Source organism: Somniosus microcephalus, chromosome 14 (genome assembly GCF_052327205.1).
Source record: "Somniosus microcephalus isolate GS21.2 chromosome 14, FLI_Smic_1.0, whole genome shotgun sequence".
NCBI classification, from domain to species: Eukaryota; Metazoa; Chordata; class Chondrichthyes; order Squaliformes; family Somniosidae; genus Somniosus; species Somniosus microcephalus.
This window is the reverse complement of record NC_141000.1, coordinates 20312728-20332907: the sequence shown is the minus strand read 5'-3', so window position 1 is coordinate 20332907 and position 20180 is coordinate 20312728. Positions and strand designations below refer to the sequence as shown.

Genomic DNA, 20180 nt, shown 5'->3' with positions numbered 1-20180 from the left:
CCCCTCACAGTGCTGTCACCCCAGGGCCCCTCACAGTGCTGTCACACCCCAGGGCCCCTTGCAGTACTGTCACACCCCAGGGCCCCTCGCAGTGCTGTCACACCCCAGGGCCCCTCGCAGTGCTGTCACACCCCAGGGTCCCTCACAGTGCTGTCACACCCCAGGGTCCCTCACAGTGCTGTCACCCCAGGGCCCCTCGCAGTGCTGTCACCCCAGGGCCCCTCACAGTGCTGTCACACCCCAGGGCCCCTCACAGTGCTGTCACACCCCAGGGCCCCTCGCAGTACTGTCACACCCCAGGGCCCCTTGCAGTACTGTCACACCCCAGGGCCCCTCGCAGTGCTGTCACACCCCAGGGCCCCTCGCAGTGCTGTCACACCCCAGGGTCCCTCACAGTGCTGTCACACCCCAGGGCCCCTCGCAGTGCTCACACCCCAGGGCCCCTCACAGTGCTGCAAGCTTCAGGATCCCCCTAATTTATACCAAACTCCAGGGCCCCCTGCTGCAGAATTTTGCAGGACCTTAACCACAGTACTGCAAACCCCAGAACACCCACGAGTATTGGCAGATCCCCTGAATTCTACAGTGATCCAAGCCCCACATTCCACCTCTGGTTCTCCCAAATCCCATGTACCCACTCCAGGAATAACCCTGGGGCATTTCCCTCAGCCTGTAAAACATCAGGACCCCTTCCCCAAACTTGTCAAACTCCAGAACACCCCCAGTGCCTCCAGATACTGTACTAGGAACATGCTCACATTGTTCCCAAACCCCAGGACCGCCCTCCCCCCCCCCCCCCCCCACCTGCCGCTAAACCCCAGGACCATTCATTGTGTCTCCCTCATTGTTTGCCTCAATTAGTGTCAGCAGCTGAGTGCTTAGTGACCATGAACCCGAGCATAGCTGCACCGTAAGTAGAACTTCAAGCATTCGTCTTACTTTGCAACAGTTGTATCATCTCCTCTCCCCTGCAGCCTACCCCATTTTATTTACGCTTATTATAGCCTCATAAGAAATAACTTGAAACAAATTAAAAACCACACTGTAGCCCCATCCCAAACTGGCACAACAGCTGCTGAAAGCAATCAACAGCATGCCAGACGGTCCCAGTTTATCGCAGTGGCTGCAATCTCAGCCCGAATAACAAGCGGGAGATCGTTGGAAACATTTATTGTTACAAAAAGATTTGATTACCTACGTACATTTCAGGAGTTGAGTCAAGGCGTGGGAAACCGGTTCACTTCTTTCCCCATGTGCTATTTTTTTTTACCCCCCCAGCTATGTGCAACCCCATTTGTAGGGGGGTGGCGCATCGTGTGCGCCCAGTCAGTTATGCCCCTGACTGTTGGTGAGCGGTTCGAATCACTCCCACGCCCCTGGATTCTAGACACCGGACTTGGTGCAGGCGGCGATACAGAAGAAAATCGAGTAGACAAGTGGTTTGGATGTAAGAAAACCAAGATTTTATTAAAACAGAAAATGAAACACAATCTTATGAGAAATTCACTGATCAACAATTACAGGCGTAAACAAAATAACTATACTTATACAGGGAATGGGGAACACACGGCACATCGAGGGAAAAACCACTACTTTAACAATCCCCTTATCCTTATCCCACCCCTATACCTAACTAGATTAAGCTATGAGGGGCCAGGAATTCATGCTCACCAATCCAAAGCAAAGCCTGTTGTTTTAGCAATCGCGAGTTTTGAGGTCTGGTCTCCTGTCCTTTGGGGTGCTCCGTTGCCACATGGTCTCAGGGCGCGGTGCTGGAGCTGTTGCTGCGGCACACCTTTCTTCTCCTCAGCTACCGTCGTCGTCTCATCGCGATGGGTTCTCTTCTTCTTCTCCCTCGGGCGGTCGTCGGCGGTAGCGTCGCGTTGGCAGTTTTTACTGCTTAGATTTTTCTACCCATTCTCAGAACGCCATCATATTTATGATATGAATTTCTTCCCCAAGCACCAGCTTATAACTAGGCGCTCGGTCTTTATCAATGCGTCTTTGCTGCCCTTCTCTGCTCTTTGTCGGGTCTACCTTATTCTTCGTCTCGGTTCGTTTCGTCTCGTTTCGTTTCCTCTGCCCTCTTTCGTGGCCCGGGTGTCCTGGGTGACTTTGGACTCGGGTCTCGTTCCCCTTCCCCTGCGATTGGTATGGATGTCCTTGACTGCTGAAAACCCAATGCGGGGAGCGAGAAGAGAACCTGCCACGAGGCCAGGGCACAAGTATGAGCGGCGGCAGCCCAAGACCAGACAAGAGGTCAGAGTCGAGAGAGAGCGATTGGTACTGATGGGCCTACAATTATACTCCTTTGGCAGGCGCTAATCTGCGCGCCAAATCAGGTCAGTCCATTGTTTCACTTTTGGCGGGCTGTTTTAAATGATTACACCAATCTAAACTAATTAGTTTTAGATGGCCGTTTATCGCACCTGATGTCCGAGTTGTATTGTCATTAATGCACTTTAATTGGCCTGTGCAGCCTTGGTCGCTTCCCTAAGCTGTTTCCGATTATTTATGCGGACAAACTAATGGCCTTGCGCTTAGGCCTAACTGGGGTGATCTGTTCCAATCTGACAAAATGCATATTCAGTGTTTGCTTAACTGTCTAGGTTTTCAAAGACAAAAGTCCTTTTTCACAGAAATGCATTTTAAGTTTCGATTTCCCAAAGCAGCTTGTTCTGTGCTGCAGAGTCCAAGCTTTTAAAATCCTACAGGCTTCTGGTCACGAGGTGCGGACACTATCTTTTGGGTACCCTTTTTAAATTGCCCATAGGGTCCCCTTTATTAATAACCTTGGGGAAATGTGGGAATTTTGCAAATCCTACACATTTGAGAATGAAAACAAGTAGCAAGCAAGAAACAAAAACACTAACCACGAAGTTCATAAAAATCTATGAATCAAAAATAGACAGAAACAGCTACCAATAATTTAATTTTAATTCTTTCAGCCACCATCTTGGGTTCTTTACTAAGCTGGGCACTTAGAAACATAGAAGATAGGAGCAGGAGTAGGCCATTCGGCCCCTTGAGCCTGCTCTGCCATTCAATGCGATCATGGCTGATCATCCAAACTCAGTACCCTGTCCCTGCTTTCTCCCCATATCCCTTGATCCCCTTAGCCGTAAGAAATATATCTAACTCCTTCTTGAATATATTTAATGAATTGGCCTCAACTGTCTTCTGTGGTAGAGAATTCCACAGGTTCACCACTCTCTGGGTGAAGAAATTCCTCCTCATCTCAGTCCTAAATGGCTTACCCCTTATCTTTAGACTGTGACCCCTGGTTCTGGACTCCCCCACCATCAGGAACAGCCTTCCTGCATCTAGTCTTTTTTTTAATTCATTGATGGGATGTGGGCGTCGCTGGCTGGCTAGGCCTGCATTTAGTGCCCATCCCTAATTGCCCTTGAGAAGATGGTGGTGAGCCACCTTCTTGAACCGCTGCAGTCCATATGGTGAAGGTACACCCACAATGCTGTTAGGAAGGGAGTTCCAGGATTTTGGCCCAGCGACACTGAAGGAACGGCGATACAGGTCCAAGTCAGGATGGTGTGTGGCTTGGAGGGGAACTTGTAGGTGGTGATGTTCCCATGCATCTGCTGCCCTTGTCCTTCTAAGTGGTAGAGGTCACGGATTTGGAAGGTGCTGTTGAAGGAGCTTTGGCGAGTTGCTGCAGTGCATCTTGTAGATGGTACACACTGCAGCCACAGTGCGCCGGTGGTGGAGGGAGTGAATGTTGAAGGTGGATGGAGTGCCAATCAAGCGGGCTGCTTTATCCTGAATGGTGTCGAGCTTCTTGAGTGTTGTTGGAGCTGCACTCATCGAGGCAAGTGCAGAGTATTCCATCACACTCCTGACTTGTGCCTTGTAGATGGTGGAAAGGCTTTGGGGAGTCAGGAGGTGAGACACTCGCTGCAGAATTCCCAGCCTCTGGCCTGCTCTTGTAGCCACAGTATTTATATGGCTGGTCCAGTTCAGTTTCTGATCAATGGTAACCCCCAGGATGTTGATACAGGTAGACTATCCTTTATCTGCACTTCCAAAAACCAAAAACCTCTAAAAACCGAAAGTTTTTTCGTGGAGCGTAAGTCGTGCGCACGACATGACCCGACTGGCGCCAAACATGACAGGAGTGGTCCGGGAGCTCTGCCTTTCCCTGGTGAGCAGGGCAGAAGGTCACAGAGTTCCCTCCTGGGTAGGAGATTGCAGGCCAAGCCGGGCAGTGTGAAGGAGGTACCGGGAGAGTGAACCCAACAATACAGCGGCCCGTCCGATAGTCTTTTCTTCCCCCCCCCCCCGACCTGATTTGCGGGCCAGCTTAGTGTAGGAGTCAGCCGATATCCGGCTTTCCCACAACTGGCGGCGGCAGTCGAGCCCCAGACCCCCGCTAAGTCAAGGAATTCAGATACGGAGCAGGGGGAGCCGGAAACCTCGAGCTAACGGCAGAAATCAGCAGCCGTTTTGTTAGGTTTTTTTTCTTCCCCTAGGTTTTTTTTCTTCCCCTAGCATTTTTTTAAACAGTCAGGCTGTGGAAAGAGTCTCTGTAACTTAGCAACAGCTTCAGAGAGGCTTCCAAGGCAGGGCCCGAGTGTTTACAAGCTGTTGCTAAGCAACAGTGTTTGTTGTCAGATACGGAGATGAAAACCTTCTGAAATCCAAAAAATTCCGAAAACCGAAACACAGCTGGTCCCAAGGTTTTCGGATAAAGGATAGTCTACCTGTAGTGGGGGATTCAGCGATGGTAATGCCATTGAATGTCAAGGGGAGATGGTTAGAGTCTCGCTTGTTGGAGATGGTCATTGCCTGGCACTTGTGCGGTGCGAATGTTACTTGCCACTTGTCAGCCCAAGTCTGAATGTTGTCCAGGTCTTGCTGCATATGGACACGGACTGCGTCAGTATCTGACGAGTCTCGAATGGTGCTGAACAGTGTGCAATCATCAGCGAACATCCCCACTTCTGACCTTATGATGGAGGGAAGGTCATTGATGAAACAGCTGAAGATGGTTGGGCCTAGGACACTGCCCTGAGGAACTCCTGCAGTGATGTCATGTGATTGGGATGAATGACCTCCAACAACCAGAGCCAACTTCCTTTGTGCTAGGTATGATTCCAACCAATGGAGAGTTTTCCCCTTGATTCCCATTGACTTCAGTTTTGCTAGGGCTCCTTGATGCCACACTTGATCAAATGCTGCCTTGATGTCAAGGGCAGTCACTCTCACCTCACGAGTTCAGCTCTTTTGTCCATGTTTGGACCAAGGCTGTAATGAGGTCAGGAGCCGAGTGGCCCTGGCGGAACCCAAACTGGGCATCAATTAGCAGGTTATTGCTGAGTAAGTGCCGCTTGATAGCACTGTCGACGACACCTTCCATCACTTTGCTGATGATTGAGAGTAGACTGATGGGACGGTAATTGGCCGGGTCGGATTTGTCCTGCTTTTTATAGAGACACACTTGGGCAATTTTCCACATTGCCGGGTAGATGCCAGTGTTGTAGTTGTACTGGAACAGCTTGGCTAGGGGCGCAGCTAGTTCTGGAACACAAGTCTGTCTAGTCCTGTTAGAATTTTATAAGTTTCAATGAGATCCCCTCTTATTCTTCTAAACTCTAGCGAATATAAGCCTAATCGACCCAATCTCTCTATATACGTCATTCCTGCCATCCCAGGTATCAGTCTGGTGAATCTTCGCTGCACTCCCTCCATGACAAGAACATCCTTCCTCAGATAAGGTGACCAAAACTGCACACAATACTCAAGGTGTGGTCTCACCAAGGCCCTGTACAACTGCAGCAAGACATCCTTGCTCCTGTGCTCGAATCCTCTCGCTATGAAGGCCAGCATACCATTTGCCTTCTTAACCACCTGCTGCACCTGCATGCTTACCTTCAATGACTGGTGCACAAGAACACCCAGGTCTCGTTGCACTTCCCCTTTTCCCCAATCTATTGCTGTTCAGATAATAATCTGCCTTCCTGTTTTTGCCACCAAAGTGGATAACCTCGCATTTATCCACATTATACTGCATCTGCCCAATCGCCTAACCTGTCCAAATCGTACTGGAGTTTCTCTGCATCCTCCTCTGCACACACGCCCACCCAGCTTTGTGTCGTCTGCAAACTTGGAGATATTACATCTAGTTCCCTCGTCTAGATCATTAATATATAATGGCCCAGAAATTCGGGTCGGGGGCTTCCCGCGGGTGTAAGCCCCAGACCTGCACTTACCTTGCGCGCCGGCAGTTGAGCTGTAGGGCCCCGTGGAATTCCGATCCGGGGCCTGACCCAGCCCCAGCTGCCGGCGCGCAGTGCTTGCGTGTCCTAGGGGCGCAGTTAGTTCGATGCATCCCCTGGGATCACGTGGGCCATGGGCAGCCAATCGGAGGAGGGAAAAGCCCATTCATAAGTCTTGACAGGAAGACCTGTCAAGACTTATAAATATTGCGGCCCCAAAATAGCAGTAAACCTTCAAATAAATTTTTTTAAAAATCACACTTTTTAAATAAAGTATAAATTACATTAAATAACTATTTTAAACAATTTAAATTTTTGAAAGAAGTAATCTTATATTCTAACGGGGCTAAAAATAAACTTACCTTGCTTTAAAGTATTTAAAAATAATAAACCTGTGGAAAAAATGTTTTAATTTTAATTAATTGACCACTTAACTTGTAAAAAGCAGGCCTTACGCCTGCTTTTTACATATCTAAATTCTAAAGACTTACCCTCCCGGAGAAACCTGTAAAAAAAACGTAAGTTCAAAGCGCACGCGCAGATTCCCCCGCGCACGACCCCTGAACCCCTTCGTTCAGAGGAACGGAAGTGCCGGTTTCCCGCGCATGCGCAGTGCATGCAGGAAACTGGCACTTCCAGCGGGCCCACGCGCGAGTACCCCGTGCGTACTCACCCGTGGAGACCCGAATTTCTGGGCCATTGTGAAATTAAGATGGAAATAAGGTTTGTAGCATAATAAAGTGAAAGAATTGCAAAACTTACAATAAAATGATGGATCTCATCCATATATTGGTGTTTTGTACTTTCTGAGTTAGTCATACCTCAATGATGTTTCCCCGACTGCAATAGGACATAGAAAGGCTAGCAGAATGGGTAGACAAGTGGCAGATGGAATTTAATACGGAGAAGTGTGAGGTGATGCATTTTGGCAGAAGGAACAGGGAGAGGCAATATACACTTAATGGCACAGTTTTAAAGAATGTGCAGGGACAGAGTGACCTGGGAGTTAATGTGCATAGGTCCCTGAAGGTGGCAGGACATATTGAGAGAGTGGTTAGCAAAGCATATGGGATCTTGGGCTTCATAAATAGAGGTATTGAGTACAAAAGTAGAGAAGTTATGCTGAACCTTTATAAAGTGCTGGTTAGGCCACAACTGGAGTATTGCATCCAGTTCTGGTCACCACACTATAGGAAGGATATGAAGGCCCTCGAGAGGGTGCAAAGGAGATTTACCAGAATGGTTCCGGGGATGGGGGAATCTTAGCTACAAGGACAGGTTGGAGAAGCTGGATTTGTTTTCATTAGAGCAAAGGAGGTTGAGGGGTGATTTGATAGAGGTGTACAAGATTATGATGTGTTTGGATAGGCTAAACGGGAAAAGGCTGTTCCCACTAGTTGATGGTACAGGACAAGGGGACACAGATTTAAGGTTTTGGGCAAGAGATACAGGGGAGATGTGAGGAAAAACTTTTTTTACGCAGCGAGTGGTGATGACCTGGAATTCGCTGCTGGTGGAAGTGGTGGAAGCGGAGACACTCAATGTTTTCAAGGGGAGACTGGATAGGCACTTGAGGGAAATAAACATGCAGGGCTACGGGGATAGAGCAGGGGAATGGGACTGACTGGATTGCTCTACAGAGAGCCGGTACAGACTCGATGGGCCGAATGGCCTCCTTCTGTGCCATTATGACTCTATTAGAGGCCTCTGCCTATGTGAGAAGCCTGAACCTCGAGTTTCCAAATATCACTGTTAACTGAAAGATTCAAACTAGTGGGCTACTGCTCACAGCATACTCCTCTCCACCCAATTTCTAGAAATTGTGATCTTCTGCAAGTACTGGTCATTCCTAAAATGTGCTAAGACTCACTGTTTGTAAGCTCCTCCCATGAAAAATTACTGAGGAGACAATGGGTAGGACAGTGGGTTAAATACTTTCCTTTCACCTCTGGGACCCGAATTGAAATCCAGCCCAGACTGATGGGCTCGAAGTCCCTTCTGTTCCTATGTATAAGGTTCCTATGTGCAAGGAGTTTGGACAGTCTCAATTCAGTTCCTAGTTGGCATGGCCTACAGCACAAAACTTGCCCCTAATTGGCAGTGTCGCTTGAACAGACGTTATGTTGGCGGCTGAAAGTGGAAGAATACCTCATTGATGCAGTATGGAGAGTCCATCTGTGCTTGGGGCCTGAGGCACATTGTTAGAGCAAAGTGGTTTTCTCTGTGTTTGGATGTTCGAAACCTGATCTGGGAGTGTTTGGTGTGGACGCTGTTTACCTGAAAGGAGAAATGTTCCATTCCCCAGCACTGACATCCTTGAGCAGAAAAACAAATCGAGTACAAAATCCCGTGGAGAAACCATTTTTAGGAATAACGAGTTTAGTTTTTTCTGTATAAAACAGTAAAATAATGTAAAACATGAACTTCAACTTTTTCTGAAGTGACTTTTAAAGCAAAAGTGTGCATACTGGCTGATGGCCATCAACTGGATAACAAACATGGTAGGAATGAAACACAGATTGGTTTCCACCCCTTCCACAGCACTCAAAGTCATGAACAACATGCACTGTGATTGCAAATGTGGTACATTGCTCCTCATCCTCTCTGCAGCCTTTGAAACAGTTGATCACACCATGGATTCAACACCTCCTCTGTTGTCCAGCTCCTTGGGGCTGCTCTTACCATTGTTGTCAGAGCATCTCCCACAATAGCTTTTCTTACCACCACTGCACCGTCACATCCAGGGTCCTCCAACGATCCATCTTTGGCCTCCTTTACTTCAGGCTACTCCTTGGCGACATCATCCACATACATGGGGTCAGCTTCCACATTTTCACCGATGAAACCCAGCTCTATTTCTCCACCAGCTCTCTCAACCACTCCACTGTTTCTGTGCGGTCAGATTGCTCATTTGACATCCAGTCTTGGATGAGCTGCAAATTCCACTAGCTAAACGTTAAAGACCAGAGTTACTGTACTCAACCCCTGCCACAAATTCTGCACTCTTGCCACTAACTACATCTTCTTTCCCAGTCATTGGCTCAGGATGAATGAGACAGTTTTGCAACCTGTTCAACCCGAGCTGAAGTTCCAACCCCAAAACCTCTCCATCACAAAGACTGCCTCGCGCCTACACCACTGAAATCCTCCTCTACACCTTGGCCAACTCAAAACTCAGCTATTCCAGCATCCCGTTCAACCACCTCTGTAAACATCAGATCAGCCAACACTCTCGTGCCTGTATCCTATCTCGCACCAAGTCCTGCCGGCCCATCCCTTCTGTCCTCGTTGACCTACATTAGCACCCAGTCCCTCAATGCTTCAAAGTTAACATTCTCAGACTTGTATTTATAGACCCATGGTTTGGCCCCTCCCCATCTCTGTAAGCTGCAGCCCAACACTCATCTCCCCCCAGCACACTCCGCTCTTCTGACTCTTGTGCATTTCTCCTGGTCTTTGCTGGAATCTGCAGCCATCAGCACTTCTGACTCGGAAAGCGTTTACTTAACCATGTCTGTTGCCAGTGATTGTGCCACAACATTAATGTTTTTCTTCAGAAGTTACTCAGTTTAAGGAAGTCCACCTCATCCACTCAATGCAGTTTTACTATTGGCTTTTGAGAAACTTATATCTTTTCTGGCTTATGTCCTTTACAGCAGTTCATCCCAAAGAAATAAGACACTTATTTCACTCCTTTACTGTTAACTATTTGAAAATATTCCTCCAGTGGGGATAATTGATTCTCCACACCTGGAGTACTGTGTACAGTTTTGGTTTCCTTATCGGAGAAAAGACACATATGCCTTGGAGGGAGTGCAACGAAGGTTCACGAGACTGATTCCTGGGATGAGAGGGTTGTCCTAGGAGGAGAGATTGAGTAGACTAGGCCTATATTCTCAGGAGTTTAGAAGAATGAGAGGTGATCTCATTGAAACATACAAGATTCTGAGGGGGATTGACAGGGTACGAGGTTGTTTCCCTTGGCTGGAGAGTCTAGAACTAGGGAGCATAGTCTCAGGATAAGGGGTTGGCCATTTAAGACTGAGATGAGGAGGAATTTCTTCACTGAGGGTTGTGAATCTTTGGAATCCTCTACCCCAAAGGGCTGTGGATGCTGAGCCGTTGTGTATAGTCAAGGCGGAGATTGATAGATTTTTTAGACTCGAGGGGAATCAAGGGATATGGAGATCGGGCAGGAAAGTGGAGTTGAGGTCAAAGATCAGCCATGATCTTATTGAATGGCAAAGCAGGCTTGAAGGGCCTTACGGGCCTATAGCCTGCTCCTAATTCTTAGGTTGTTATGTTTGCAAGTCATAGTTTCTTTTTAAACCCTGTGGAATTTCAGCTTTGCCTTGTGGAGACTAAGTGAACTTGCCTTTACTTTTATCAACACCAATATGACTGTGGCTTTCCAAAAGTAACATTGGTGACAGCACCATCCAGTGGACATAGTTAGGAATTGCACTGACATTTCCGAGAAGAGGTTTAAGATCACTGGAGCTTGACATCTGTTCTGGCAGAGTCCACACCTGAATCATTAACTCATATGTTCTTTCCACATATGCTGACTGACCTGGTGAGTGTTTCCAGTATTTTCGGTTTTTGTTTCAGATTTCTGATATCTGCAATTATTTTGCTCATTAGGCTTCAGATCAATTGACATAACTTTAGATGGCGTGCCACCTAATCCAATTAGTCACATATTACTGACATAAGTATCTGCAGCAAAACCATTAACATCCAATTGACCTCAAAATACTCCCAAGAATTAGCCTTTAATTAGCTTCAGGATATGCCTATTTACAACATTAGCCTCATTAGGACAGACCTCGTTACATACAGCTCCATTTTAACAATAATTGTGCGTCGCACAGATATAGCTCCTGTGTTTAATGTATCCTCCATATTACCATGATTAATGCCAAGGGAGATCAGCTCGTAACTTATAATAATTGCAAAAAAAATCTCAAATTAAATCCTTTTGGAGTGGCGTAACTGCTGTTATGTATACAAACATGGCAGCCATTTTCTCCAAAGCAATTTTCCCTAAGTCAGTAAATGAATGAGCAGTTAATCCGGTCTTTGGTGGCATTTGTTGAGGGAGATTGTTTGCTGGGCCATTGGGACAACTCCCTGCTCTCTTCAAATAGAGCTATTGGATCTTAAACATACACCTGAACTTCTTAATGGACCTGAAACTGCGGTCGGAGGCTTCCCGCAGGCGAATGCCTCCCATCCACAAGAAAAGTACGCATCTACCTGGTGCCTCCGTACCTTCGGACTCTTGCAGTCCTGGGCCTGCAGGCATACGCCTGCTTAAAGGCCCATGTATCCCAGGGGCGGACGCGGTTCGCAATCGTCCCTGGGATCACGTGGGCCAGCCCAACCAATCAGAAAGGGGGATTTCCATTATGCTTATGGGGATTCCATTTACGTCCGGAATCCCCATAAACATAATAGGAATGACATTAGAAACACACTTTCACACAACCTAAATAAAAATAAATTACATGTTTAAAATTAATTAAAATACAATTTAATTAAACATTTAAAACAAACTTTTTTTTGGAAAATAAATTTAAACATTTTTTAAAGGGGCCAAAAATAACCTAAACCAATTTTAAAGGTTTTGAATGTTTAAACAAGTTAATTTATTTTATTTTAATATTTATTTAAACCCTTACGCTGGTAATAGGCCCTATATGCCTGCTTTTACCAGGCGTAAGAGTTTTGTGGGCATTCGCTGGGCAGTAGTTGGGCAAATAGCCCAACTCTCCGCCAGCGAATGTCCATTTCCTGCGCATGTGGATGATCTGTCGAGCTGAAACTTGACAGATCGCAAGTTCCGGGTTTTCGCGCACGCAATTATGGCCCCGTAACATCCGGGACAATATTTTTGTCCAAGTTGTGTCTTCATAATTACTTTTCTTTAGAAAAAATGAATACGCTATTTCCACCAAAATAACCCACAAGAAAAATTATGTAATGAAAAAACATTAAAAAAAACCTATTAGTCAGGTCACTTCTCCGTCTTCCTCACTTTGTAACAATATATCAAAAGATGACATTTAATGCAATGTTTACATTCATCTTGGAAAAACTGGCAAATTTAAAACGTTAGTATCAACTTACATATTGATAGACATTTGAAATAAATTCATTTTATCTGTTCAAAAGAACCTGCAACCAAATGTACGAAATAAAATTAATCTAAAGAAAATCTAATTTACTAAGCAATTAAATGATTCATGTGAAATTCTTAAGTTACATTTAGCCTGGAAGAATAACTTTGTACAACTTAAAAACAAACCAAGTACTTAAGCATTTACCAAACCCCGAACCGGTGTGATTAAACTAAAATTGTATTTTACTGAAACACCAACAGTCCTAATTGTTATAAAAAGAAAGCCCAAGCCTGAAGGCAGTGCAAATACCGATCTTGGAGTGTTAACAAATCACTTGCCCTACTTTTTAAGCAGCTTCTAGCCACCTGCATCCTGTAATACTTTCCAACTACTGGCTAGAGGAAGCCTGGGAGCAGACATTTTGTCAGACTTCCCCTCCTGTGACATTACAAATGTGAGGCTGCTGTTCCCAGTCATGACATCACAGGGCATAAACTTGATGATGTCACAAGGCGTTGGTACAAAAGGTGTCTAAAACAGGGCAACAGTTGAACGAGTTATGTGTAAATGAGCAAATATCTTGCATGAAATTTAGGTTTGGGTGGGAATTCAGAGAATATATTGGTCTTTGAAGTCATAAATGTTACAGCGAAGAGTTGTTGTGAAAAAGCAGATTTTTTTAATCATTTAAACAGCCTTCAGAATCAATATTGATACAGAAATTTTGGACTTGTTTCACAAAAATATAAATAGCCAAGCAAAATTATAAATACATCTAGATTTCCAGTCTTGCAAGTATGGTTAGTGTTTCTTGGCAAATATGAAATGGTACACATTTATACAATTTTCTACTATGCTTTTTCAATAAAAGAGCCATTTTCCATCCAAACCCAATTCTTGCAATACCCCATAAAATTAGGTGACTATTACTAATAGTATTTACTAGATAAACATAAGGAATATGGAAAGATTGCTTTTTATCAACATATGGTCCATAAAGACAGTTTAAAAAAAAGCCCTTGGTTTCTCGTGTTAATAACTAACGGGAAGGACAACATGAATTAGTGTCTGTTCCAAATTATTAATCCATCAGCAAAGACAGTCAATTTAGATTATTTTTAAACTGGTCTGAATATTTATGGTTTTCAGAAAAGTAAAATTTTAACAAAACTTTATGTCACCTCTCCCGTGTAATGATGCTGTACTAATTTAGTACAGTTGAATTCTGAAATCCATAACTAGCTTGCGAAGTTATGCTTCTCTCAGTCCTTATTACATGATGGAAGTTAAAGAGAAGGCAGTGAAATCCTATGCCTGCATCAGAAGTTTACTTGCACCAGACAGATTTTTTTCCATATTTAGTTATAAATCACTGGTACACCTGCATGGAGTGCATCAAGAAGTACTGATGTGTAGGTATAAACACAGAATGCATAAATCCTTGGAACTGGAAATTTAACCTTGCTAGATTGCCTGCTTTGACCAAAAAAAGTAAATTACTCCGGATTACAGGGGAGTCATACAGCAAGGCCCATTTTATTCAGAATTATTCCTACAGATGACAGTACAACTTATCTTCTCGGATGACTTTTATCGTGCGAAGAGGATTCGAGGTTCAAGTCAGTCAGGCCGGTTTTGTGCCGGGGTAAGTAAAGGAGTGCAACACATTGTTCAATTCAACTATCTGCTTGTAACAGCTCTTCAATTTCCTTATCCCAATTTTCATCTGTTTTTTCTGCCTCAACCACCACCTCATAATCCTGAAGTTCTTGCTGCAGTTCCTCTTCCCAGTCAGCAGATGCTGTTGGTGAAAGTTTAAGCAGGTTTATTATCACTTTCCTTCACTTCACACGATCAAAGGATGCATTTACATTGCTATACACAATTTATACTTAATACACACTCAGTGCACCTTTATTTTTTAGTAGGAGCCATCCACAGAGACACATTTTTTCTGAGAAAGAACAATGCTGCAATATTGCAAACATCAGTCACTGCTTGCAAATAAAAATGACATCATGTCCATTATACTGGGCAGGTGCAGCATCTAGTGTTTCACTACACTGGTTCCACTGTGAAATCGACCCCAAAGTTGGGTTTGCTTTATGTTGGGAGAAATTTAGAATATAGATTTAGAGTTTACACTGATTATGAGAGGCTGGATTTAAGTAGGTTTGAGTGTTCTAAGCCAAAGTCACAAATGACATCCTTTGTGACTAAGGTTCCTCCTCATCCTTCTCGACTTGACTGCATGCAGCCTTTGACACGGTTGACCACTCCATCCTCCTCTCCACTGTCGTCCAGCTGGGTGGGACTGCACTCGCCTGGTTCCATTCTTATCTATCGAATGTTAGCCAGAGAATCACCTACAATGGCTTCTCTTCCCGCTCCCGCATCGTTACCTCTGGTGTCCCCCAAGGATCTATCCTTGGCCCCCTCCTATTTCTCATCTACATGTTGCCCCTTGGCGACATCATCCGAAAACACAGCATCAGTTTCCACTTGTACGCTGACGACACCCAGCTCTACCTCACCACTACTTCTCTCGACCCCTCCACGGTATCTAAATTGTTAGACTACTTGTCAGACATCCAGTTCTGGATGAGCAGAAATTTTCTCCAATTAAATATTGGGAAGACCGAAGCCATTGTTTTCGGTCCTCACCACAAACTCCGTTTTCTACCCACTGACTCCATCCCTCTCTCTATCATCTGTCTGAACCACACTGTTTGCGACCTTGGTGTCGTATTTGACCCTGAACTGAGCTTCCAACCACATATCTGCAAAGTAATTAAGACTGCCTCTTTCCACCTCCATAACATCGCCCATCTCCGCCCTTGCCTCAGCTCATACTGAAACCCTCATCCATGCCTGTGTTACCTCTAGACGTGGTAACAGGGCACTTAGAAAATAGTAATAGGATTGGCAGAGTCAACACGGATTTATGAAAGGGAAATCGTGTTTGACAAATCTGTTAAGAGTTTTTTGAGGTTGTAACTAGCAGAATAGATAAAGGGTAACCAGTGGATGTGGTATATTTGGACTTTCAGAAGGCATTTGATAAGGTGCCACACAACAGGTTATTAAACAAAATTAGGGCTCATGGGATTGGGGGCAATATACTAGCATGGATTGAGGATTGGTTAACAGGCAGAAAACAGAGTAGGAATAAACGGGTCATTTTCAGGTTGACAGGCTGTAACTAGCGGGGTACCTCAAGGATCAGTGCTTGGGCCCCAGCTATTCACAATCTATATCAATGATTTGGATGAGGGGACCAAATGTAATATATCCAAGTTTGCTGATGATACAAAGCTAGATGGGAATGTAAATTGTGAGGAGGATGCAAGGAGGCTTCAAGGGGATATAGACAGGCTAAGGCGAGTGGGCAAGAACATGGCAAATGGAATATAATGTGGAGAAATGTGAAGTTATCCACTTTGGTAGGAAAAATAGAAAAGCAGAGTATTTTTAAATGGAGAGAGATTGGGAAATGTTGGTGTTCAGAGGGACCTGGGTGTCCTTGTACACGAATCACTGAAAGTTAACATGCAGGTACAGCAAGCAATTAGGAAAGCAAATGGTATGTTGGCCTTTATTACAAGAGGATTTGAGTACAAGAGTAAAGACGTCTTACTGCAATTATATAGGGCCCTGGTGAGACCACACCTGGAGTACTGTGTACAGTTTTGGTCTCCTTACCTAAGGAAGGATATACTTGCCATAGAGGGAGAGCAACGAAGGTTCACCAGACCGATTCCTGGGATGGGGGGATTGTCCTATGAGGAGAGATTGAGTAGACTAGGCCTATATTCTCTAGAGTTTAGAAGAATGAGAGCTGATCTCATTGAAACGTACAAAATTCTTACAGGGCTTGACAGGGTAGATGCAGGGAGGATGTTTCCCCTGGCTGGGGAGTCTAGAACCAGGGGTCACAGTCTCAGAATAAGGGGTCGGCCATTTAGGACTGATGATGAGAAATGTCTTCACTCAGAGGGTGGTGAATCTTTGGAATTCTCTACCCCAGAGGGCTGTGGAGGCTCAGTTGTTCAGTATTTTCAAGACAGATCGATAGATTTTTGAATATTAAGGGAATCAAGGGATATGGGGATAGTTCAGGAAAGTGGAGATGAGGTAGAAGATCAGCCATGATCTTATTGAATGGTGGAGCAGGCTCGAAGTGCCAAATGGCCTACTCCTGCCCCGATTTCTTATGTAGACTTGCCTCTGTAGACGTACGTAGGCTAGTCTCCCACGTTCTACCCTATGTAAACTTGAGGTCATCCAAAACTTGGCTGCCCGTGTCCTAAGTCCCATTCACCCGTGCTTACTGACCTACATTGGATTGCGGTTAAGCAACGCCTCGATTTCAAAATTTTCATTCTTGTTTTCAAATCCCTCCATGGCCTCACCCCTCCCTATAATCTCCTCCAGCCCCACAACCCCTCCCAGCCCTCTAATTCTGCCCTCTTGAGCATCCATGATTATAATCGTTCAACCACTGGTGGCCGTGCCTTCTGTTGCCTCGGCCCCAAGCTCTGGAATTCCCTGCCTAAACCTCTCCGCCTCGCTACCTCTCTTTCTTCCTTTAAGATGCTCCTTAAAACCTACCTCTTTGACCAAGCTTTTGGTCATCTGCCCTAATTTCTTCTCAGGTGGCTCGGTGTCAATTTTTTTGGTCTTATAATACTCCTGTGAAGCGCCTGGGACGTTTTACTATGTTAAAGGCGCTATATAAATACAAGTTGTTGTTCTAACCTTTGACTATCAGTGAAATTGCCAAGTAGACGACAGGCGGGTTAAAACTTTTTTTTGGAATCTCATACTAACATTCAGCTATCCTGGTTTAGTATTGGTCAAAAGATATGACTTCTACACACCTAGAGTTGTACTTTATCTATAATTTACTCTTCCCCTCTGTTACTGCACTAGAAACATTTGGAAACCATGCAATTATTTCTTTTAAAAAATACAGGGCACTGCGCGAAGGTGAATTAGAAAATTGGCCAGGTTTTTCTATCAAGTGATCCCTGTGAGGACAGGGTCAATGTCCCCTCTAATACTTTTTTTTTTTTTTTTTGTGTGGTCCTTTTAAATTTACTGTGCAGCCGCGCATGCACGGTATCTCTTCCAGCTTGAGCAGCCTCCGCGGGACCTCCCAATTGTTACATGTCTGCCCGGCTTAGGGGGAACGTTGGACAGGATAGGGCTCAGCTGTGGCAACCGTACTAAATTATTATAGTCTGGTGAGTTTCCCCAACAAGCAGGCAATACTTCAGAAGCTGGTGGTAGTGTTGGCAGGGAGGTGGAGGGGGGAGAATACTGGCAAAGAAAGGAGGAAAAAAGAAACATAGCTCAGTTAAGTTTTGAGGGTGCAAGATCCCTTCGTTCAGGACTCGCTGGGCCCACACATCCTGCAGTTGGGGACATGGTTGGGTGACGCGCTCACTCAGTGCTACTCTTCTGCTGGCTACTGGGAGCTACACATGACAATGATCTGGTAGTGAGAGATACTAGGCAGAGGCCAGATACAACCCATAGCAACATCACTGATATCAGGAACTCATCTCTTCCCTCTGACATGCCACATTGGTGCTCCAATTAGCTTTGCCACTGAGGGATGATTTTGAACCACATGCTTATCAAAAGAAAGGAGGACTTGCATTGACACAGCACATTTCACAACCTCAGGATGTCCCAAAGCGCTTTACAGCCAATAAAATACTTTGTGAAGTGTAGTCACTGTTGCAGTGTAGGAAACGCGGCAGCTAATTTGCACATCATGAAAATTTTTATGTATTATTAGGAAATGTGATCCAGGGAGCGCCAATCAGTAGGACTCAAATTCAAGATCGTAAATAGAAAAAATGCTTGGTTGAGAAAGAGTTAGCTCAAGCACAGTAAAATTATTATAGTCTGGCGAGTTAGCTCGTCAAGGTGCTAGAGTTTTATTTCCATTTGCTGGGTGCATTCGAATTGAACTGCCAAGCCAAGTTAACTTGGTTAGTAGTGAAAATGCACTCAGCTCTCTGTTTAGTTGTGACCTTGAACAGCTGTGGGCCCACACATGCCATGCATTCTATAATCAGCAGTGGGTTAATCGGAGAGCGAGCCTTGTATAGCGATTCAGAAGCGGAACGCTGGCTGATTGTCTCCTCCATAGCCAAAGGGCATGGAGGCCAATCTCAGTGCCACCCCAGCTGAAACGAGCTAACTCAGCACAGATCAGGAATCAAACGTTCTGGTCTACATAGCTCAGTTAGATTATTGCCTTTATGAGATCACTGTCCTTTTTTAATCCAATAAACAGCATTGTGTGCTATGTTGATCAAAAATCTACTTAATATTTTCCTACAGGTCAGTCAGTTTAACCTCTGTAGTGGGGAAGCTTTTGGAAATGATAACCAGGGACAAAATTATCACTTGAGCAAGTGTGGATTAATTCAGGAAAGCCAGCACGGACTTGTTAAAGGCAAATCGAGTTTAACTAACTTGATTGAGTTTTTTGATGAGGTAACAGAAGGGTTGATGAGGGCAATGTGGCTGATGTGGCGTACATGGACTTCCAAAAGGAGCTTGATAAAGTGCCACATAATAGGCTTGCCAGCAAAATTGAAGCCCATGGAATAAAAGGGACAGTGGCAGCATGGATACAAAATTGGCTAAGTGACAGGAAACAGAGTAGAGGTGAACAGTTGTTTTTCAGACTGGAGGAAGGTATACAGTGGTGTTCCCCAGGGGTCGGTACTAGGACCACTGTTTTTCTTGATATATATTAATGACTTGGATGTGGGTGCACAGGGCATAATTTCAAAATTTGCAGATGACACAAAGCTTGGAAGTATTGTGAACAGTGAGAAGGATAGTGATAGACTTCAAGACAGATAGACAGGCTGGTGGAATGGACGAACATGTGGCGGATGAAATTTAACGCAGAAAAGTGCAAAGTGATACATTTTGGTAGGAAGAATGAGGAGAGGCAATATAAACTGAAGGGTACAATCCTAAAGGGGGTGCATGAACAGAGAGACCTGGGGGTATATGTGCACAAATCGTTGAAGGTGGCAGGGCAGGTTGAGAAACCAGTTAAAAAAGCATACGGGATCCTGGGCTTCATAAATAGAGGCATAGAGTACAAAAGCAAGGAAGTTAAGATGAACCTTTATAAAACACTGGTTCGGCCTCAACTGAAATAGTGTGTCCAATTCTGAGCACCGCACTTTAGGAAGGATGTGAAGGCCTTGAGAGGGTGCAGAAAAGATTTACGCGATTAGATCCAGGGATGAGGAACTTCAGTTACGCGGATAAACTAGAGAAGCTGGGGGTTGTTCTCCTTGGAGCAGAGAAGGTAGAGAGGAGATTTGATGGAGGTGTTCAAAATCATGAGGGCTCTGGACAGAGTAGATGGAGAGAAACTGTTCCCATTGGTGGAAAAGTCAGAAACCAGAGGACACAGATTTAAGGTGATTGGCAAAAGGACCAAAGGTGACACGAGGAAAACTTTTTAAAAATTTTTAAATTTATAATAAACACAGCGAGTGGTTAGGATCTGGAATGCACTGCCCGAAAGGGTGGGGGAGGCAGACTCAATTGTGGCTTTCAAAATGGAATTGGAGAAGTACCTGAAGGAAAACAATTTGCAGGGCTACGGGGAAAGGGCGGGGGAGTGGGACTAGCTGAAGTGCTCTTGCAGGGAGCTGGCATGGGCTCAATGGGCCAAATGGCCTCCTTCTGTGCTGTAACCATTCTATGATTCTACACACAGCCACAAATATTGGTTAAAATTAAATATTAAATCAGTATCAATATACAGTAGCTACAA

At 45.0% G+C, this 20180-nt stretch overlaps 1 protein-coding gene across 1 annotated transcript in view; it reads right to left on the bottom strand.

Moving 5' to 3' along the window:
* Positions 1–13021: 13021 nt before the first annotated feature.
* Positions 13022–20180, bottom strand: part of syap1 (synapse associated protein 1) — a 28031-nt gene continuing 20872 nt past the window's right edge. The window contains exon 9 of the mRNA XM_086006310.1: positions 13022–14159. Within this exon, the coding sequence (XP_085862436.1) occupies positions 14035–14159 (125 nt within the window). The 3' untranslated portion in view covers positions 13022–14034. The remainder of the gene's footprint in view (positions 14160–20180) is intronic.